The following is a 21,984-nucleotide window of genomic DNA, read 5'->3' as shown; positions in this document are numbered from 1 at the left end:
AATTAATGATCCCATATGATCCCAGACCGCCTGCATGACAGGCTGAATGTCTGACCACCCAGCCACTGCTGAGGTCCCTACTATACCTTATAGAAAGCTGTGTTAATAATAATAATAATAATTTTGTCAGAGAGTTACGCCTTATGACTTATAAAAGTTTATTAATTTATCGTCGTAGAAATTCCTATTTCTTTATGATGTGTAGTACTCAATTTTTTACAAGTAGGCCTAGTTGAACTGTTATTTTGTCTGGTACTGGCTTTGCTTTTTTTCGTTTGTCTTTTAATCCTAGCATATCAGTATATAATTAAGTGTACTGTTACCCTGGATTTTTTTTTTTTTTTTTTTTTGAGAATGGAGAAAGTTACACAACAACTGCACTCATTGTATTCTTCACCTGATATAATTAGGAACATTAAATCCAGACATTTGAGATGGGCAGGGCATGTAGCATGTATGGGTGAATCCAGAAATGGATATGTTGTTGTTTTCTATTGCCAGGCATTTGACAATAAAGTCATTTGACCTCTTGCACTCCAATATTTTTCAAAGATATTATCATGGTCAGCCACTGAAGCAAAGATTTTGAGGTGTTCCGAATCCATATCTTGGTTTGAGTTGCACAATGGGCAGTTGGGGGACTGATATATTCCAATTCTATGCAGGTGTTTGGCCAACCAGTCATGGCCTAACCAGAAATTGATATAGAAAGTTATTTGGGAGGCTGGAGGGAAAAAGATCTTTGGGGAGGCTGAGACGTATATGGGAGGATAATATTAAAATGTATTTGAGGGAGGTGGGATATGATGGTAGGCACTGGATTAATCTTGCTCAGGATAGGGACTGATGGGGAGGGTGGCAATGAATCTCCGGTTTCCTTTAAAGCCATTTGTAAATAAGTAGTTGTGCTATGCTTGTGACCAAAAGAAAGATAATTTAACATACAATACTGACTTCTTCAGTTTTATTTATTTGTAAGTTCATTTCATAAATTACAACAAGGGACATCAAGTACTGTATAAAACTAAACAACAGTCATTTGTACTTAAATAGGGATAAATAAAACAATTAAAACATATTAATTCGACCATGAATACTTCATCATCTCTTAAATGTGTCCTGGCAAGTTACATGTTAATCTGTCTGAAAACATTGTAATATAAACGAATACGAGCTAATTATTAACAAAAAAAGTATAATTCCCATGCAATCACAGTAATGAACAGTTTTTGCCATATAATATGCGGCAAAATAAAAACTCTATAACATATGCATCACTTTCTTTTGGTAATTTTACTTGGGCAAAAATGTGTGAACATTGGAAATTTGTTCTCTTTTCTCAAACTGCGGATTTTGCAGCTTTTCGTGCAAAGTACCTTTCAAGTGCCGCTTCAAAAACTGGCCCCACAGTTCGTTTTTCCCAAATAGATCGCTTAGGAATTTCAGGTTTAATAGTAATGTTCTCTTTGTCTGCTTCTTTTTCGTCAGTAATTTCCGTAACATGTTTTTCGTCTTTTGATGCTGATTCTTCACTCTTAAGCTTATTATCTTCACTTTCATTTTCCTTTCTTAGTTCTGACTCACCATTTCTTTTCAAATCTTTCTTTTCACCATTTGCTTCTATGATTTCTCCTTCCTCTGAACCTGATGTGAAAATTTCTGGTTTGTTTTCTTTCTCTTTTGTTTTTTCCTTTACTTCTTTAATTTTCTTAGATTTCTCTTTTTCACTGTCACTGCTGTCACTTCCAGAACCATCACTGCCACTGCTGGAACTATGTCCAGTGAAGTCTGAATCTGCATCTATATTTTTGTCAGACTTAGCTTTCTTACTTTCATCTTCTCTTTCCGAATCTGAAGAAGAACTCCTTCTTTTGCGATATTGTCTTGTTTTCTTCTCTGCTTGTTCTTTATTGTCTAACTTTGAAGTGCTTACAGCAATTGGAATTTCATTTGCATTATTTTCACCCATTTTCTCCTGTTTGATCTTGATGTCAGGTTTAGGTTCTTCTTCTCCCACTGCCTGCCTGTACATGTGACGATAGAAGCCAGACAAGTCCTTTTGCTTAGCTACATCTGTCAGAGCTGAAAAGGTTAAAACAAATAATACAAATATAAGGTTCAGAAAGCACTAAAGATACTGGAAATACAAAGCATGAAAGAGAATTGAGTACAAATAGATGAACAATTATTGTTCAGTCAACTGTCGAAAGACAGGTCTGAACCTCACAAGTGATACCAAGAAGGCATCACTTTTGAGGCAACTAGACCAGGAGATAATGGGGTAGGGTGGCCAGTGCTTTTCCCCCCTCCATTGCAGACATTGCCGACCAGCTACATATTACACTAGTCAGACTTCAGATGTATACAAACAATTCTTGTTCTTCCTCTGACACATATCGTCAAGTGATATGTACTGCCAGAGCCTTCTTCAATTACAAGCCGGAGCCATACGTCGGCAACACTGTAATTAACTGTCAACCAGAGGCCTACTTCTCAGAACACGTGTTTGTGCTAATGCCGATTTTCAATGTAAATTAATGTTACAATATAAGTGTGTGTCGAGGGAATTATGTTCGCGTTCGTACCAAACGTTAATTGTTGATGTATTATAAACAAAGTGCATGTTGGCGATTAAAAAAAAACAATAAATGAAAATATGGCTGCAGTCGTTAGCAATTTTTACGGTTATTATTAATGACAAAGTGATTGACAATTCTCCTAAATATTAAATATTGTATAAATTACATTTTTATAGTGGTTGTGGTTTGTGGTGTATCAGAATTCTAGCCAAATTGTTGGGTCTCGCCTGCTATATCAGTAAAGTTACGCCGTTGATTTTCAAGTTCATTGTAAACAGCTGTTTTGTGATACCATAAATGTTACAGTTTTGTTGAAGATTCGGAATGCCTGCTATACGTCAGAACTACCTATAATTTGTAGGTGCATACACTCAATTTGTTGGTTTTCAAGGTTTGTTTATTAATATTATTTCTTTCGCAATAAATTAGTTATAAACATGTTTCTTTTCACTTCGTATTTACAGGATTTAAAGTTCACTGAGTTTACACTAATTGGCACATACTTAACAGACAATGATGTGTTTTGTTACGTATTATGTTGAAGGTATGTTTATTCATTTTTTCATTGATCTTTATACTTGGCCTAACTGTATTTACATCCTCATACTTTATTAAAATATGTAAATAGTTTTCTCTGTTTACATTTTTATTTTATTTGCATAATTTACATTCTTAGCTTGTTTTCTGTAGTTATATTTATTTAAAATTATTCCGTAAAAGTTTATAACAAATAATTTAGGATAACAGTACTGTTATGGTGACTGGCCAGGTTCAAGCTAAAACTGGCTTCCTGGGCATATGAAATATTTATAGAAAAGCACGACAGATAATCACATGAAATTAAAATGTATATGATATCCTAGACCTTTCACGTCAGAGGTGAAACAACATAAAGCGGCAAAACATTGTCAAAATTACTAGCCACATAATGGTTAATTGATTGGAATAGGGTATTGCGAAAGTACGTTGTTATTTTATTTATTTTTGGTACAAGTAACATTTCTTTAAGTATTTATTTATTTTGCCTTGTACCATCAATAAAAAACACATATGCTTTTAATTTATTTTTAAGTTGTAAGTGGCTGTATGCAAGTGCTTACGCAGAATTCTGAAACTCAAATAAAATACCATTTCGGATTCCGTAATAAATTACGTACATCAATACACTGAATCTTGATCATATGCACTTAGTTTTGTATCAATTAATGTCGAAAATCTACATGTGACAACGAAATCAAAGCACTAAAACATCAAACATCATGCCTTTATTTCGCCTCCGCCCGCCTCCACTCAGCATTGCCAAACCTACCCATGCTCCGGCTTGTAACTGAAGATGGCTCTGGTACTGCCTAATAATAGATGTACATTTCAGCCAAAACCTCAATCAGAGGATAAGGTGAATTAAAAAAAAAAATGTATTAATGGCTCTTTCATTATTTCCAACAGTCACGTCATAAATAGCATTTTTGTGTAAGATAATTGTCTACTTTGCATCTGAAGATAGTTTGAGTATTATTATTATTATTATTAAAAAAATATCTGCTCAAGAGAACTCCCTGTGAAGCTGACTTGAATAATAATAGGGAGCTATACCTGACAGCCAGATTTGCATAATATATGTCACTGTTCGTTAACAGAAAACCACAATTCAAGTCACACTGAGTTTGTGTGCACTCAGTGTTGGGTCTTTGATGTCTTGTCAGCCCACTTGAGGTATGTGGTTATAAAGGGAAAAGTTAAGCTGGTGTCTGGTACAGTTCCTGGAGAGCTCAGTCGGTAGAGTGTTGGTGCACTCAGCCAAAGGTCCCGGGTTCGATACCCGACCCCAAAACAATTTTTCCCTTGAAATTATTTAAAGACTTGTTCACAAATAACTTACTGTGTTCTTTAGAAGAGAATTCCATATAATTATAGATAATGCCAGTTATCATTCCATCGTCATAAATAAAATTCCAAATACACACACTAGGAAGCAGGAAATAATAGAATGGTTAGAAAAAAATTAACAAAAACAATATGAATTAGGATAACTAATGGGCTATAAATGGGCCACAAAGTTATTAGACTTCCCCCACATCATTGCCAGTACAATCCTATTGAGCTCTATAGGCCAGTTAAGGGAGAAGTCATCGTACAAAACACAACTTTTAGATCAATAGATGTCGAAAAACTTATGCATGAGGCAATACACAAGACTGGGTCTCACACACTAGACATGTAATCTATTATAATTAACTTGCGAGACGAAAATTATGATTCTAAGTGTTGAAGATGAAGATGATAAGTTTGCAGATCCATTGCTTTAAAGTACATCAGTAATTAGCATCAACTAGATAAGATATTCTTTTGTGCATAATTTTCAGTGTTTTTTGATGTAAAAGTTCCCAACAGTATACATGTCTACTGGGTTTGGCAATACCATTCTGCACAGGCATTGACTGTCCTTCATATGCCATTAAGTACAGTGGAATCCTTTGCATCCGGCACTCAAATTACCAGAAATTCCAAAACAATGACACTTTTGAATATGAAAAATGAAAATAGAGGGAGAGTCAACAAATGTGGTAAATAACTAATTGAAGTAGCAATCTAAATTTTTTAAGCATCTGAAGCAGATGGCTAGATGGCAGTATTAACAATGTGTGCACAAACGAAACAAAGAAGCAGCCATCTAGACTGCTAACTTCGCATCAGGAAGTGAGGCCAGAAATCTCCAATTTTGAAGTGTACAAGAAAAGTACTGTTGTTTCACCACGCGATGGCAGAGAAAAGTTCTAGGAGGGGAAAGGGGGGAAGCCATAGCATATGCGCACAGTACTGTTCATTGTAGTATTCCAAGGCTTCCCCTGCTACGCCCAGAATATTTCTCTGCCATCTCTTGGCGTGACAACAGTATAATATAGAGATGCAGTATACCTACTGAATGTGATGTTATCACAAAAGTCCGATGTTATATGCTGCTTTTGGTGCACAAACAGCTATTACGTAATAGGCTACATACTTTCTTTACCACTCAACGAATGGTGGAACACTAATTCACGGCCTCAGTCCTAAAGTTTCCAAGACAGCCAGTTAGCAATCTAGGTAGGTTTGGAAACAACAGTTCCAAGATGGCAGAACCTCTGCACGAGTGTACTCAACATATCTTTAAATAACTTATAAAATTATTTTCCAATTAACTGGCAAAATCAGTTACTCCAGCACTGGCTTTGTCTCATAGTTGCTGGATACGAGGGATTCTACTGTATCGCACTCAACTGGCTTACAATGGTTAATCCATTTAAACTATTCTCAGTGAAATATTTACTATAGCACTAACCCTCAATATGTTCTTGACGTCTTTCTTCTTCATCCATCTTTTTGAATTCCTCAAGTTTTTTACGGTATGCTGTTGTCACGAATTCTTCTTTATCTTTGAATTCCTCTCCTTCTGCTTCACGCTCCTTCTGCACTTCACGTTCCACTCTCCGTTCTTGTTCTCTTTTTCTACGTTCAGCTTGTTTCATCAATGACTGTATGTATCGTGGCTGTAATTATATGGAGAAGACATAGACTATTATTTTAATATTACTGTTACACTTGCATTGTAAATAACATCGTCACATTATAAACTGTACTGTGCTAAGTCTGGTATTACACTATCAAAGTTGTTTGACAAAGATCTTTTCTAAAATATATACAGGTTGAGTAAAAAGTATGGAACAGTGTTTGTAACTTTCTTATTTCTAATTTTATGAAGAAAGTATTTATACAAAAGTTGTAGAGTATCAAAGAAGGAACATTTTGAACATGTTTTTAAATACTATGCTTTTCATTTATAAAGGCTCTGCCAATGAGTTTTTTTTTAATGGAACCATCTACTTATTTCTCCATTTTGGATTCTTCAAGTCTCAGTACGTATAAAATTATATATATATATATATATATATATATATATTTGCAATCTATAAACTATTGTTTTGTAAAAATTACCTCTTTTGATGACAATGCATCTGAAATTTTAATGCTTCAGTACATCAATTTGAGGAGGCTTTGGATTAAACAATTGCAGACAAAAGCTAATAGAAACAAGTGAATAAAGGTAATAAAAAAACAATTGAATAACGATATTAATATTTAAATTTATTTATTTGTCTAATGGCTAGTACATGATATTTACTATCGTTGACTGAGCGAAAAACAAGAAAGTGGTGAACAAAACTATGGATTAAGTAATTAAAAACATTCGGGCTCTGGCTTCCCAGTAGCGGTCGACTTCCTTGGAGGATTTCAGAGCAGGGCATTTTGCAAGATGTTGTCTATTTATGTCTTCCTGTTGATGGCACAAAATGCAGGATGCTGATGGAAGGATGCCAAGACGATTGAGGTGTTTACCCTGGATGTCATGTTCAGTGTTAAGACGAAAGCTTGCAACTGCCAGTCTTCTGGGTTCAGGAGGTATATCCTTCAGTAATTTCCTACGTTGTTGCGAAATGTTTATGTCCAATTCTTGTTGGTGATTATTTTTTGTAGTTGCTTGATATATTGTTTTACTGAGCTAAATGACAAAGGTTTCCGTGGGTTTATTTTGAGATTGGCACCCTTCTTAGCTAATGTGTCAGCCTGTTCATTCCCATGTAGATTACAATGTCCTGGGATCCATTGTAACACAACTGTTTTGCCATGTTCTTTTAAAGTTGCAAGTATTTTTTGACAATTATTGATTTGTTCTGTGTAGGGGTGGTCAGTTTTATTTATGGACAAAATGGCTGCTTTTGAATCCAAGAGGATGACGGCGTTTGTGAATTTATCCATATGGAATAAAAGTTGATTTAAGGCAACATAATGTATAGCTTCAATTTCTCCATCGTATGCAGACAGATTATAACCAACTGGGAGATAGAAGCAAATATTAATATTTAAATTTATAATTAAAAAAAGACACCATAGGATATGCACCATTGAAATTTAATTGCAATAGTAATATAATACATGGATTTTAAAGCAAGAAAACCCATTAAAACCAAAATTAGCATTGTTGTGTTGTATCATGTATTGATTTCAATTCACAAAAGATGCTCAAAATGGTATCCATTTACTGCAAGACAATGCATAAATCTGTCTTTGAAATTGTTTAATGTTCTCAGCAACACTGTTCGACTGATATGCTGCATTTCATCCCTAATTCTTCGTTTTAAGTCTTCCAGGTCTCTTGGTCGGTCCTGGTAGACCCTCCACTTCAAATATCTCCATAAGAAAAAAATCTAACGTGTTCAGATCAGGGGATCTTGGCAGCCATTCAATACTTTCTCTTCTGCCTATCCATCTTCCTGGAAATACTCGATTTAAATAATTCACCACCTCCCTTCCATAATGTGCAGGGGCATTATCTTGCTGGAATAAGATATCATCTTGAATTCCTCCTCCTTCTCCAGGGAATAAAATGCCTCATCAAATTGATGTACTGAAGCTTTAAAATTTCCCTCTGTCATCAAAAGAGGTAATTTTTACAAAACAATAGATTATAAATGGCAATATATATATATATATATATATATGATTTTGTACGTAATGAGACCTGAAGATTCCAAAAATGGGGAAATAAGTACATGGTGCTGTTTAAAAAAACAGACTCATTGGCATACCCTTTATAAATGAAAAGCATAGTTCAAACATGTTCAAAATATTCCTACTCTGATATCCTACAACTTTTGTATAAATAGTTTATTCATAAAATTATAAATAAGAAAGTTGCAAGCAATGTTCCATACGTTTTACTCACCTTGTATTATAAAATATATGATAGCGTAATCGGTTTTTTGTAAAAGTTTCTTTGATAAAATATATTTAATAAAATGTAAATGGATCTTGTTATTTCTTATAAAAGATGTCTAGCTTGAAACCAATATGGTGGAACGTAAATATTGTTGGGCTATTGCCACAGTCTAGTATACATATACAGTCACGAAGCTTGAGTTTATGAGGATACTAGGAACAATAGACTGTGCAGGTACTATTTCACATTGTCTGTAATGGGGTGACAGTAGCGATCATAGTGGCTAGCAACTATCTATGGATGCTGATAATGAAAATTTGAAGCAAATGAAATGTTATAAAACACAAGACCTGGACTACAAAAACAGAAATAAAAGACAAGAAGTGTACATAAAAACAGCAGAGACTATAACTGCTGTACAGGAGTAATGCACAAGTATGTACAAATTGAAAATTATCTCATCCATTCTCAAATAATTTACATAACTTTTGAAGTCCTTACATTGTACCTCTTCTTTAAAAGTAAGTTTTGATGGATGCTTCTCTTGTCACGTCTTGCAATCCATGGTTTAACCCACAGACATTTCCTTTTCTGTTCCTTTTTGAGCAATATGCATAGTACTGTTCATAATTCATTTTTGCATGTGTGATCAAAAAAGATTATTTTTTTTTTTATTTAACTGTAAATGGAGGCTGATGATTCTTTTTCCATAATTTTAGGTTATCGTTTATGAAATATTTTATATAGTGTAATATACTCAAACTTCTACCTTTTATCATAGACCTTTGATAAAATGTTTTATCATATTCTTTTTTAAAGTGTAATACCAGCCTAATTTCAGTGATTCTATCATATAACCTCATTCTAACCAACTGCGTCACATACAGTAGCGTGCAAATTAATCTGAACACGACATATTTTTACATTTTCTGTCATTGTTGGCCTCACAGCTGCTCGTACCGCTTTAATTGACATCTGTAGTACGTGTAATTCCATTGTTGAAGGTCTGTCGTTATTATTATTTTTATAATATGTGACATTTTGCCTGTTGTTTTGTACTTATAAGCATTTCAGTTGTGTTGAAGACTTAATACTGCAATCCTGTGTACATTCTGTCGTCTTCACAAATGGATACAACTCCACGAAAACATTAGCAGAGCATTCTTCTATGACACAGAGGCAAATTGCTGCAGAATGTCACATCGGTTTGGCTACTGTTAATTCGATCATAAAACGATACAGGGAGACTGGATCCATCACACCCCAGAAAAAAGGAAACTGTGGCCGGAAAAGGAAGACTTCACCTGCAGATGACCGTTTAATTGTCAGGAAAAGTAAATTAAATCCTAGACTAACTGCTGTCGACTTAACCCGCGAGTAATGGCTACCACTGGGGCGAATATTCACGTCACAACAGTGCGGTGTAGGCTTTTGGAAGCTGGACGAAGGGCTCGTAAGCCTGTTAAGAAGCAACTGCTAACCCCTGTTATGTGCAAAAAACGCTTAATGTGGGCAAAATTACATCAACACTGGACAGTGAAATGACTGGAAGAATGTACTTTTTTCCGATGAGTCTCATTTCGAGGTCCACGGCCACCATGTTTCTTACATACGGAAAGGGTCTGAAAAAGTAACAGCAGCTCATCTCCAACAAGCACCCAAATACCCCCCTAAAGTAATGTTTTGGGGTTGTTTTACACATGAAGGGCCTAGAGCATTAATACCTATCAAGGGAATGATGAATTCTGACAAATATATTCACTTATTGGAAACCAGAATCGTACCTCAGCTGCAAAAATCATTTCCGGATGGCAGAGGTGTGTTCCAACAAGACCTGGCACCATGCCATACGTCTCGAAAAACTACAGAATTCTTCAACAAGAAGAATATTCAGGTACTCCCCTGGCCAGGTAACTCACCCGACATCAACCCCATTGAGAACTTGTGGTCAATTTGCAAAAGAAGAATGCAAAAAATGAATTGTTCTACAAAGGAGAAGATGATTTCTGCCCTCATTGGTGTATGGCTTCGCGATGAAGAAATGAAGAATATTTGTGGGAAATTAGTGGAATCCATGCCAAATCGCCTCAGAGCTGTTATTAGGAACAAAGGAGGCCACATAGATTACTGAGGTATGTCTTAGATCCTTTTTTTATCCCGTTTGAGTGTTTTTGCATAAGTAATTACCAGACATCGGATTCTAGGGCAAATGCCTATTTTGTTTCTTTAGGAGAAAAGTAAAAATAATTATTAATATTTGTGTTTCATGGAAATTGAAAGGTATTCAAAGAGTTTTATAGTGCCCTAAAATGCCCTAAAACGGTTATTAGAGCCTAATTTGTTAATATTCGCCTAAAAATGCCTAACTCACTGTAAAGTTTCGCATTTTACTCTTACTTTTTATAATTTATACATGCATTCACTGCGAAATTTAAGGCATTTAAAAAGTGGAAAGTTTGCTTCACACCGGCCATGAAACCATTGATAAAGGAAACAAAATGTTTTGAATCTCACGACACTCGCAATAGATTTCACCGAATTTAACATGTTTGGAGGCATAAATGCCGACAAAGAACCAACCTTAGTTTTGAAGCAGGCAACAATCACAACATGTGCTGCTACCGTTTCAGAGATATACTATACTATAAAAATGACTGTTTTCGGTCTGAAACCGATTAGCTGTACTGCCCTTCAGAGTGTCATAAAATCACAATTTTTGGAGAAAGAGTGTTTTTGAAATATTTATGAAAAGTCTTAAAACTGCGAATTAGTAGGGTAAACCGTTACAAAATATTTAAAAGAATGGCCCTCCTAGTGTTAACACTACCAGGAAATGCAACAATAAGTGGAACTTTGTATTTTTGTCCAATTGAATCTCAATAACAACGGTTCATTTGAATGCTCGTTAACAGTTGCTCTTTCCCTCACCTTATTTGTGTTGAGAAGTTTTGAGCGGTAGGACGTTTTCCTGTGAAGTTTAACGCAATAATGCCGAAAAATATAAGTGCAAAATCTACATTGATCCGGCAATGGCTAACAGAATATTCAGAATTCACTTATGATGGAAAAATAATATTCTGCAAGATTTGTAGCAAACAGGTATGTAACAATAGTTGAAATATATAAATTCTATTAATTTTAATGAGTAGGCCTATAATATTTATACATTGACTGAGCTATCCTGAGGTATAATTCTTTTTAAGACCACTACACTTTAACCTTTTAAATTCCGATAGTTAAAGTATTTGCAGGTCATTAAAATTTTGATTGTTCGAACCCACTAACTTCGTGATAGAAATACGGCAATACAACAATTAGGATTTTATTTTAATTCAGTTTACTTTACATTTTTAGATTTCGCAAGAAAAGAAGTGCCACCTAAAGCAGCATGTGCAAGGAGCGGCTCATAAGGCTAAAGCTCAGCAGAAAAATCAACTGCAACAAACTTTACTAACACAGCCTACTTCATCCAATCTCAGCAGCAATTTCTATGCTGATTTAACCAGAGCGTTTGTTGCTGCTAACATTCCCTGGAATGCAATTGAAAATCCGGTTTTAAGACAGTTTTTACAAAAATACTGCAAACAAAATATCTCATCTGAGTCGACCCTAAGAAAAAATTACTTAGACAGAATATACAATGAAACTTTAGCTTCCATTCGGGAGGATATAGGTGATTCTTACATATGGGTCTCTGTGGATGAAACCTCAGATCCTATGAATAGGTATATAGCAAATATGGTAGTAGGAAAACTTAGTCCTGATGGACCTTCGATTCCACACCTCGTATGTGTTAAGGAACTTTCGAAAGTGAATAGCCAAGCCATTGCTTATTTTGTAAATAAAGGCCTACAGTCTTTATACTCAGGTAATATAGACGATTCTAAAGTTCTGTTGTTTTTTACTGATGCTGCCTCATACATGGTTGCTGCAGCTCCACTTCTTAAAACATTTTATCCTAACCTCACGCATGTAACCTGTCTAGCACATGGCCTTCACAGGGTTTCTGAAACAATCCGGAATGAATTTCCTCTTGTCAATTCGTTTATTTCTAACACAAAAAAATGTTTTTGTAAAGCCCCATCCAGGATTTCAATATTCAGAGAGAACTTTCCAGATATCCCACTCCCACCTCAGCTGGTTGTTACACGATGGGGAACCTGGATTCAGTCAGTGGTGTATTATTCTAAGTATTTTAAAGAAGTGGTCACAGTTATTGATAAATTACCTGAAACTGATAGTGCAGCGTGTGTGAAAGCAGTGAAAGATTGTCTGAATGACTCACGAATGAAAAACGATATTGCCTACATAACATCAAACTTTTCTTTCATACCTGCAAGCATTGAACAATTAGAACGTGAAAAACAATCTCTTTGTAGCCAAATAGCAATAGTAAAGGAAGCTCAAGTGAACATACATTCTGCTTTGGGCGAAACTGGGAAAAAAGTTAAAAATAAGTGGGACAACGTATTAAATAAGAATGTAGGATTTTCATTGTTGGAAAAATTATCAAGAGTGATATCGGGGGAAAGTGTAAATGTTCCAGTAAGTATTGATGTTTCTATTGTACCTAATTTAAAATTTGCACCTCTCACATCAGTTTCGGTTGAAAGAAGTTTTTCTGCTTTCAAAATGATTCTCAGTGACAAAAGGCAAAGGTTAACTGTGGAGAATTTAGAAAAAATTCTGGTGGTGTACTGTGCAGATAATTATAATAAAGTCTGAGCATGGAACTGAATTTCAATAACTTAAAATGAGTAATCTTGATATCAATAATCATTATTTCATTAGTTTCAATATATTAAATTTGTGCAGCTCTGTTTATAAATATAATATAGTATTCTTTTTTAATGTTTAAACATACTTTTTTGTGCGTATTTTAGTGTATAACTAAAAATTTTAGTGAAAGAAATAAGTATGATACCTTGATGTGCCTAAAATGCCTATTTTAATTAAAATAGAGCCTAATTTTACAAATTTTGAGCTTATTTTAGGCGCCTAAAACTGCAATTTTTAGTGCCTAAAAATCCGATGTCTAGTAATTACGTTGTTCGGATAATTTGCACACTACTGTACAATAATTTTGACTGGCAACGATACATTCAATGGAATGCCTGAAGAAAGGGATCCCATGCCATTTGCAAGTTTTATACACATGTAATCAGTAAGTTCTTCACTGCAGTTGTGCTAATAGGCTAAATGACTTATTTTATGACTTTGAATGCACACTTTCAAGAAAATACTTTCAATATGCATATTATAGTAGCCTTACTTACTGGCTTGTAAGGAACCTGGAGGTTCACTGCCGCCCTCACATAAGCCTGCCAATGGTCCCTATCCTGAGCAAGATTAATCCAGTCTCTATCATCATATCCCATCTCCCTCAAATCCATTTTAACATTATCTTCCCATCTACGTCTCCGCCTCCCCAAAGGTATTTTTCCCTCCGGCCTCCCAACTAACACTATATGCATTTCTGGATTCGCCCATATGTGCTACATACCCTGCCCATCTCAAATATCTGGATTTAATGTTCCTAATTACGTCAGATCAAGAATACAATGCGTGCAGTTCTGTGTTGTGTAATTTCTCCAATCTCCTGTAACTTCATCCCTCTTACCCCCAAATATCTTCCTAAGCACCTTATTCTCAAATACCCTTAAGCTATGTTCCTTTCTCAAAGTGAGAGTCCAAGTTTCACAACCATAAAGAACAACCGGTAATATAACTGTTTTATAAATTCTAACTTTCAGAGTTTTTGACAGCAGACAGGACGATAAAAGCTTCTCAACCGAATAATAACAGGCATTTCCCATATATTATAGTAGCCTACATATTAAATACCTTCTTTTCCATATCCTTTTTTATTGTTTTCATTTCTGTCTTCTTTTCCTCTATCTTATCATAAACTTCATCGTATTGGTAAACTGTAGGATCTTGCTGAAGAGCTCGTTGCATTTCAAGTTTTGTTTGCTTCTTGACTGCACCCTTTTCTGAATCCCTCTGTAATGAAGTGCAAATAAAAAAGATCGTACTGTACAATTTTTGCAGAAATATCATGTATCAAAAGTAGTCCGTTCTTGTATTGTCATTGTTATGATTCGTTTGGTAGGATTATTTGTCTGACATTCACTTATACGTTCTTGCTCTCAATTACATAAGCAAACGGAAAAAATATTTTGTTTCCTCGTATACTCTCTATCTTTCATCCCTCGGTGCTTTATGATTTTCGAATATTATTTTATGTGAGTCTATACAGAGTGAACAGTAAGTAATGTCATAAATTTCAAGGAGCTATTCTTTGAGATATTTCAAACAAAAATGTTTAATGCAATTTTTCTCGTTTTTGCTTCCTTATTGAGAAAAAAATTATTTTATAAAACATTTCATATGGTGATTTTGGAAAATATATTGAATTAATTCCCAATATGCTCAGTCAATTTAAGAGAGCAGTGTATTATGATAATAAATAATTGAAAGAATTTTAGTTTTGTCCTTTAAATATGCAGAAATTTGATCTGAACAAATGTAATTTTTCGTTCTGAAAAAAATTTTTAAATGTTACACTTGTTTGGATCAAATATCTGCACATTTAGACAAAACTAAAACTCTTTCAATCATTTATTATCATAATACCTGCTCTCTTAAATTGACTGTACATATTGGGAATTAAATCAATGGCTTTCCCAAAACACACTATGAAATGTTTCATATAAAACAATTTTTATCTCGAAAAGAAAGCAAAAACGAACAAAATTGTATTAAACATTTTTGTTTGAAATATAGAGCAGCTGGCTACGGACTGGAAGGTCCGGGGTTCGATCCCAGGTGGTGACAGGATTTTTTCTCGTTGCCAAACTTTCAGAACGGCCCCAAGGTTCACTCAGCCTTCTATAAAATTGAGTACCGGGTCTTTCCCGGGGGTAAAAGGCGGTCAGAGCGTGGTGCCGACCACACCACCTCATTCTAGTGCCGAGGTCATGGAAAGCATGGGGCTCTACCTCCATGCCCCCCAAGTGCCTTCATGGCATGTTAAGGGGATACCTTTACCTTTTTTTATATCTCAAAGGATAACCCTCTGAAATTAATGACATTACTTATGGTTCACTCTGTATATCTCCCATGTAAATAATAAGTAACATAAGAAGATCTGTCTAGTATTTTATTACATTTTAAACTATATATAGGCAATTCAAATATTTTCATTCAATCTGAATAAGCGAAATTAAGGATCAAATCTCAAATTTACTGAATACAGAGACAACTCCATTCTTTTAACACTTACATAATCACTGATGTACTGTTAAATTATTTTAATAAATAAATAACGACTGTGTTAACATTATAAATTTTTGGCGTTATGTTACCTGATTGACTAGTTTTGATGTTGTTTGTATCATCCTCTGAATACTAGGACATCGAAACTAATCAATCAGGTAATATAACACCAAAAATGTATAATGTTAACACTGAACTCGTTATTTATTTACTCAAGTAACTTAACAGTATATCAGTATTGCCCTTAAGTTACTGCCCATTATTAATAAAAATCTCAGAATTAAAAAAAGGTTAACCCACACTTCTCTTAACACGGCATTCAATGTTATGTGTTGTTTTTAGGGTCTATTTTTGAGCTTCATGTTAATGACTTAAAAAAATTCATATTCTGTTTGCTGGCAACTTTAATATAAATGGATTATTTTCAATAAGAAAATTATTTCATAGAGAAGTGTACTATTTATTTAATCTAAACAGTTTTATAAAAATAATTTGCATAGACCTACCATAAGCCTATTCATTTAATTACCTTAAGTGCTTTCTTAACCCAATCTGCACCTTCTTCATTGTCCGAATCACTATTGTCGCCAAATACTGCCAAACGTGGTTGTAATGGGCCTTGATTTAATTTCTTTGGCACTAGAAGTCCATATCTGTAAACATGAATGTTATGCATTATTATCTTTTTCTTTTCCCAGCGATATAAACACTTTTAAAATAGTATATGCTATTTTGCATAATTTCATTACACAATAAAATACGGATTAATAATCTGGGGTAATTCATGTGATCTAAAAATATTTTTGTATTGATTTATATTACAAAAAGAAGGCCTTAAAGATTAAGAACGTTGCAAGAAGACTAATGGCTTCATTGTCAAATGTCTAGGCATAGGACACATGCACACAGAAACAGGGGGAGAGGGACAGAGAGGGAGAGAGATATTAATAACAGATGTGCATAAAAGGACATCATTGTAAAAACATTTTCCAAAATTTAGAAATCCTTGTGAGTACCAGTACCTTACATCCTATTCCTCATTATGTTTTATGACAATTATGACTTTATGTTCAAAATCAAGATACTTTTAGTACTTATCAGGACATTCATAATTTTAATTCAAGATTAATTTGATCTGGATGTGTCCTCTGTTAGTCTCAGCTGTTACAAAAAAGAAGTTCATTTATTCATACAGTCTATTACAACCTTCCATGCACTGTCTATTATCTTAGAGCTTTGAAGGGCCAAGTGAAAAAGTTTAGAACAGAATTAACAAAAGTTCAACATAGTCATAACTTTTACTCAACTGCAGAACTGTTTAAGCTCGTAAAAATTAAATTAATCTATAGTTCTTGCTATTACTATAACAGGTACCTCAGTTAGGAGGAGATTTTCTGTCAACTTCGTCATAGCCTTGGTGATGGAATCCTTTGTACCGTTCTGCAGTTAAGCAATTTCAGTTTTTGCAGACACAAACATCTGCACTCAATTACCTTACAGTACTGGCAGAAGGCGCTGAACCACAGCTGTCCTATATAACTTCAATTTTAACAGTTTTGTTGTCAAATGTGCAAACACATTTTACTGTGCTAACTTATGAACAGATGTTCTTAGAATGATTTACGAACAGACGTTCAGAATGATTTCGACTAGTGTATTATGTAGCTAGTGGGCGATGTATGCAATGGAGAGGGAAAGGAACTGGCCACCCTACCCCATTATCTCCTGGCATCACTTGTGGGGTTCAGACCTGTCTTCAGACAGTTGACTAAACAGCAAGAATGATTTCTAAACAGCCACCTATCTTGTCTAATTTGTCTTCAGTGAAAACATGCCTACATTCAATTTTTCTTCTAATCAGCAGTGATCTCGTGGTACGAAATTTATTAAATGTTGAGCACATCACCGCCATTTTGTAGCAATGGTGAATGTTTACGTAAAATGTGAATATTTTCCTTGGACCACAAATATAATATGGCAGTTCTATGAAGTGGCACTGACGCGCTTAACAGTTACCAAAAATTTTGCCACTAATTGGTAAATCACATACCTAATAAGGATCAGAAAATTTGGAAATTTTCTATGAAACGACCCTTAATTCAGAGGCATTTCCACAAAACTTGCTATCTACAAAATTTTGAATTTTTAGTTATATAACTTATTTTGCTAAATGTTTTCGGCCTCAGGAATCAATTGGTGTATTCAGATTTAGGCAAAACTTGTTAATTACTGCAGTAGTTTAACCTGAAGTTAGCGGGTTTTCTGAAAACCATATATGAAGTTATAAAAGTTATCTACAAGTAGCAACTAGAAAAAATTTACTTTATTGAATTATATATTATGTAAGAAAATTTCTTTTCCGTTTAGGTCTATGTGTTTATTAGGTTTATTGACTATGACAAATAATTTCTTGCAATTGGTTGACTACACTGACTCCATTATAATATTATAAATATTTCATTAGTTTAGTCTATTTGTTTGGGTTAAAAATAATAGAGGTAAATGAGTATAGCTATTTCATTAGTGCAAGGAGTAGAAAGAAGCTGGAAAAGGAGAAGATGCAATGAAAGGAGAAAGGACTAAAAAATTCAGGTATGATGAACCAGACAAAGAACCAATAATATCCTGTACATAATGACCAAAGCAAGTGTTCTCTGTCCAAATACCATATTGTAAAATTGCCTCAATCTTGGTTTTGAAAACCTAAGACAGAAGCATGTTCTATAGCCAGACAACATTCAAAACATAGAGCTTCCGTTCTCGATTCACGCATGACGTCATTGTTCTACATGACTTAATCCTCACTCCAATCTGACCAGTAGGAACATTTGGTTTCTGTGAACTCTGAAATGTATGTTGCCTAGTTATACTTGTGCAGAACTGTTGCTGGAAATAAAGGGACCCTCTGACTTGGAGAGCAAGAACAAGATTCGTACAGACCCAGAAACAAAATTTGGACCACCTGAATTTTCCAAGTTACAGTTATAACATATTGCGCATGAGCACTTATGCTTACTAAGCACGCGTACTTAGAAAATTTAAATGACCCAAATTTTGTTTCTGGGTCGCTCGCACGCACGCACGCACGCACACACACACACACAAAAATCGAAATAATATCGCAACATGATGGCGTTGTTACAATAATCAGCTGCCAAAAAATCAGCCATTTGCCAAAGCTCTCCACTGACGAGATATTTTACAGTTGCCAGGTGTGGCTGTATATTACTGTTCAATATAATATACAACTGGAAAAGGAGAAGAAGTGTAAAGTGGTTGCTCATTATGGTGGTGATCAGGATTCGAACGAAATTGCCTCTGCACTGAGGCACTATAGTATTATGGAAGTAGAAAAGGCATGGCAGAAGAAGAAGAAAAATGTTCAGGTCCTATTATTATCGGACTCATCTGGATCTCAGATTGTTATTGCAGTTGGCGAAATAAAAGGCTTTTGCCAGTGGTTAATGAGGATAGTGCATCAATAATACACATTTTAAAGTGAAAAATGACTCAACTTATACACCAGGGAGAAGTATCCATTGTTGTCACAGTAATTTCATGTCCTCAACATTAATTAACTAATTAGGCCTATTGCTTTTACTTCTCACATAATTTTTATATAATTTCTTGGGAATTCTTATTTTTATATGAAAAAAAATTTTAAATTACATAATAAATCGGACAAAACAAGGAAAAATGTTAATATATGCATTTAAATATACTTACTTACTTACAAATGGCTTTTAAGGAACCTGAAGGTTCATTGCCGCCCTTATATAAGCCCGCCATCAGTCCCTGTCCTGTGCAAGATTAACCCATTCCCTACCATCTTATCCCACCTCCCTCAAATCTATTTTAATATTATTCTTCCATCTACGTCTCGGCCTCCCCAAAGGTCTATTTCCCTCTGGTCTTCCAACTAACACTCTATATGCATTTATGCATTTAAATATGAAAAATTAAAATATAGCCTATATGCATTAGAAGGAGAAACCCTGAAAATTTGCATTTATGCAAAATAAAGTTGGCTTCAATCGAATGTAAAAACCATGATTGGCAAAGATCCACTTTTACTTTTTCAATATGCCAAATCAGTAAAAACATGCAATTGCATGAAGTTCTGCGGTCCAGTTATTAGTCTCTATAGAAATTGCATAAGTATTTGTGTATAATTTTTTTTATTGCTTCACATCTCAAAGCTACAAAATCTGTAAGGTCTATATATTAAATGAAATGAAAAATGAAATTCTAAACAGAAACCAATATTTTCACACACTTAAAATATTAATGGCTACTTATTTATTAACACAAACAGGTTTGCAATGTGCTCAAATTTTTCTTGGTAATTCAGTAGCAAACGTTGGTCAATACGGCGGACAACATTGAGGATCACTGACAAGTTAGGTTGGTTTGTTTGGGCTTTTGATATGCTTACCGAAAACGTATATGGGTCATTCTATGTGAAAACAGAAAAATTAGCATAAATGCTGTGGCATACTTCTTTTAAATCTAGCCTACATGAAATTTTGTGGCAAAGCAATTATGAGTGTTTAAAAAAATAACTTAACTGCAAAATATTTTGCCTCAAATGACAATAGTTTTTAAGAGAGGTAGATTGAAATTTGTTTATTCATGCCTGTAATTTACACAATGTAGATTTGCATCCTGAACCATGAGGTTTATACTGTCGTAAATAATACATCCACACAGAATGAGTTCCCTTAGCTCCTGCTAGAATGCAGTGTTTTGGACACAATTCTACAAATTTTGAAAATCCAATGTTCACTCTTGGATGTTTATCACAAAATGCAACATTATACCCTTGTTTCTTGCAGACAGGACCCATACCATGATTCAAAAAGTTCTCTCAGAGGTGTGTTCATATATTTGTGTATACATACATTTAGAACTTGGAAAAAAGCAGAAAATGTACATTTACGTTAAGAAATTATGTAACAAACATCTCTGCAAATTTAAATTAATTAGGCACTACTTAGCCAACAATTTTTATGTCCCAATGTAAATTTATTAAGTTATTGGATAATTTTAAAGATACGCTGGAAAGGTATGATATCATGGAAGAGAAAAGGGGCAATGTCTGATTTAAGTTTCTTTGAGGTTTAGATGGGTTAAATGAGGGGATAGCTAAGTGACATTAAGCTGATGTATATGACAAGGAGTGGGTTAGTTGAGGGGATTATTTGAGTGATATGAAGCCAAGGAATTGTATGACATCATACCTTTCCATCGTATCTTTATAATTACCAGTTATTGATTAATAATATCTCCAGTTTTCAAAATCCAACGCATTTCACTGTGACAGCCTAATAGTTCATTATAGGCTACATGTTTACTATCCACAGTCAAAATTTCATCGCCATAGTACCATTAAACGCATACCAGTACCTGGTATACACATTAATTTTCTGAATATATAGCAAACACATCAATACACAGCCTAGCCTACACAATGCACATTTCAGCCCTTCAATACTCCAGAACTACTACAGCTCCACTACTACTACCACCGAGAAAATATTTAGCATATTTAAGTACTTAAACTATATATAGACCCCTACCCACATATAGCCCAACTTTCAATAAAAATATAAAATTTAGGTGCCACAGCCTATTTGATATGTTTGGTATGAAATGATCCATATCCACGGCATACCAAAAACCTCAACAAACCAAACCTAACCTGTCACTGATCCTAGATCATGTCATTGATGTCAGTCACATCGACAAACGTTTCTACCGAATTACGTTTTTCTTCTCCACTCTACATTATTTTCTCGATCTCCTTCTTCTAATAGAAACTCCTGTTACATTATATTAATACTTCCTAACCTGTATTAGACTATTTAAGAGAAAGCATTTCTAAATTCGATGGTATTTCACAAACCAATTGGATGCATCTTGTTAATATGTACAAATGGCATTAAATATTTTTATAATCATATTATTTTAAGCTAAAAATCTTACTGTTTCTGCCCGGTCGTCATCGTGCTTGTCTTATTTACAAAAATAATAATTGTAAGCTTATAGATAGCAATCAATAGTAAAAAGATTATGTGTTACATTTAAAAACTCAATTCTCATTATATTGGTGACATAAAATTAAAAGCATGCTGTACTCTAATAATTATAAATAAAAATTTAGTAACGCATTATTAACTTGTTATTAGCAACGCGTATAATATAAATAAAACATGATATGCTCATGTAATTTATAGTAATTGTATACATGGTGTGCGTAGTAAACAGAATAGCCAATTCAACTATTTTTCCGCTAGACCTGGCGTTTTATATTGATAATTTGACGGGTAAAATTTATGGAATTTGTATTGCTGATATAGGGATTTTACGCGT

General features: G+C 34.3%; 1 protein-coding gene across 3 annotated transcripts; it reads right to left on the bottom strand.

Annotated features, from left to right (window-relative positions):
• Positions 1 to 935: 935 nt before the first annotated feature.
• On the bottom strand, positions 936 to 21,803 carry LOC138698068 (nuclear speckle splicing regulatory protein 1). 3 transcript variants are annotated; one of them, XM_069823779.1, is made up of 5 exons: positions 21,598 to 21,803; positions 16,142 to 16,265; positions 14,179 to 14,337; positions 5,899 to 6,106; positions 936 to 2,082 (listed from the first exon to the last, which is right to left on the bottom strand). In XM_069823779.1, exons 1-5 carry the CDS (start codon positions 21,615 to 21,617, stop codon positions 1,340 to 1,342), a joined length of 1,254 nt encoding a protein of 417 aa, XP_069679880.1. In that variant the 5' UTR covers positions 21,618 to 21,803; the 3' UTR covers positions 936 to 1,339. The 3 variants fall into 3 exon arrangements, with proteins under 3 accessions (XP_069679880.1, XP_069679885.1, XP_069679872.1); XM_069823784.1 differs by lacking the exon at positions 21,598 to 21,803 and adding an exon at positions 21,463 to 21,569; XM_069823771.1 differs by lacking the exon at positions 21,598 to 21,803 and adding an exon at positions 19,343 to 19,416.
• Positions 21,804 to 21,984: the final 181 nt, after the last annotated feature.

Source organism: Periplaneta americana, chromosome 1 (assembly GCF_040183065.1).
Source record: "Periplaneta americana isolate PAMFEO1 chromosome 1, P.americana_PAMFEO1_priV1, whole genome shotgun sequence".
NCBI lineage: Eukaryota > Metazoa > Arthropoda > Insecta > Blattodea > Blattidae > Periplaneta > Periplaneta americana.
The sequence above is the reverse complement of the archived record's forward strand: the minus strand, read 5'-3'. Positions and strand labels throughout refer to the sequence as shown.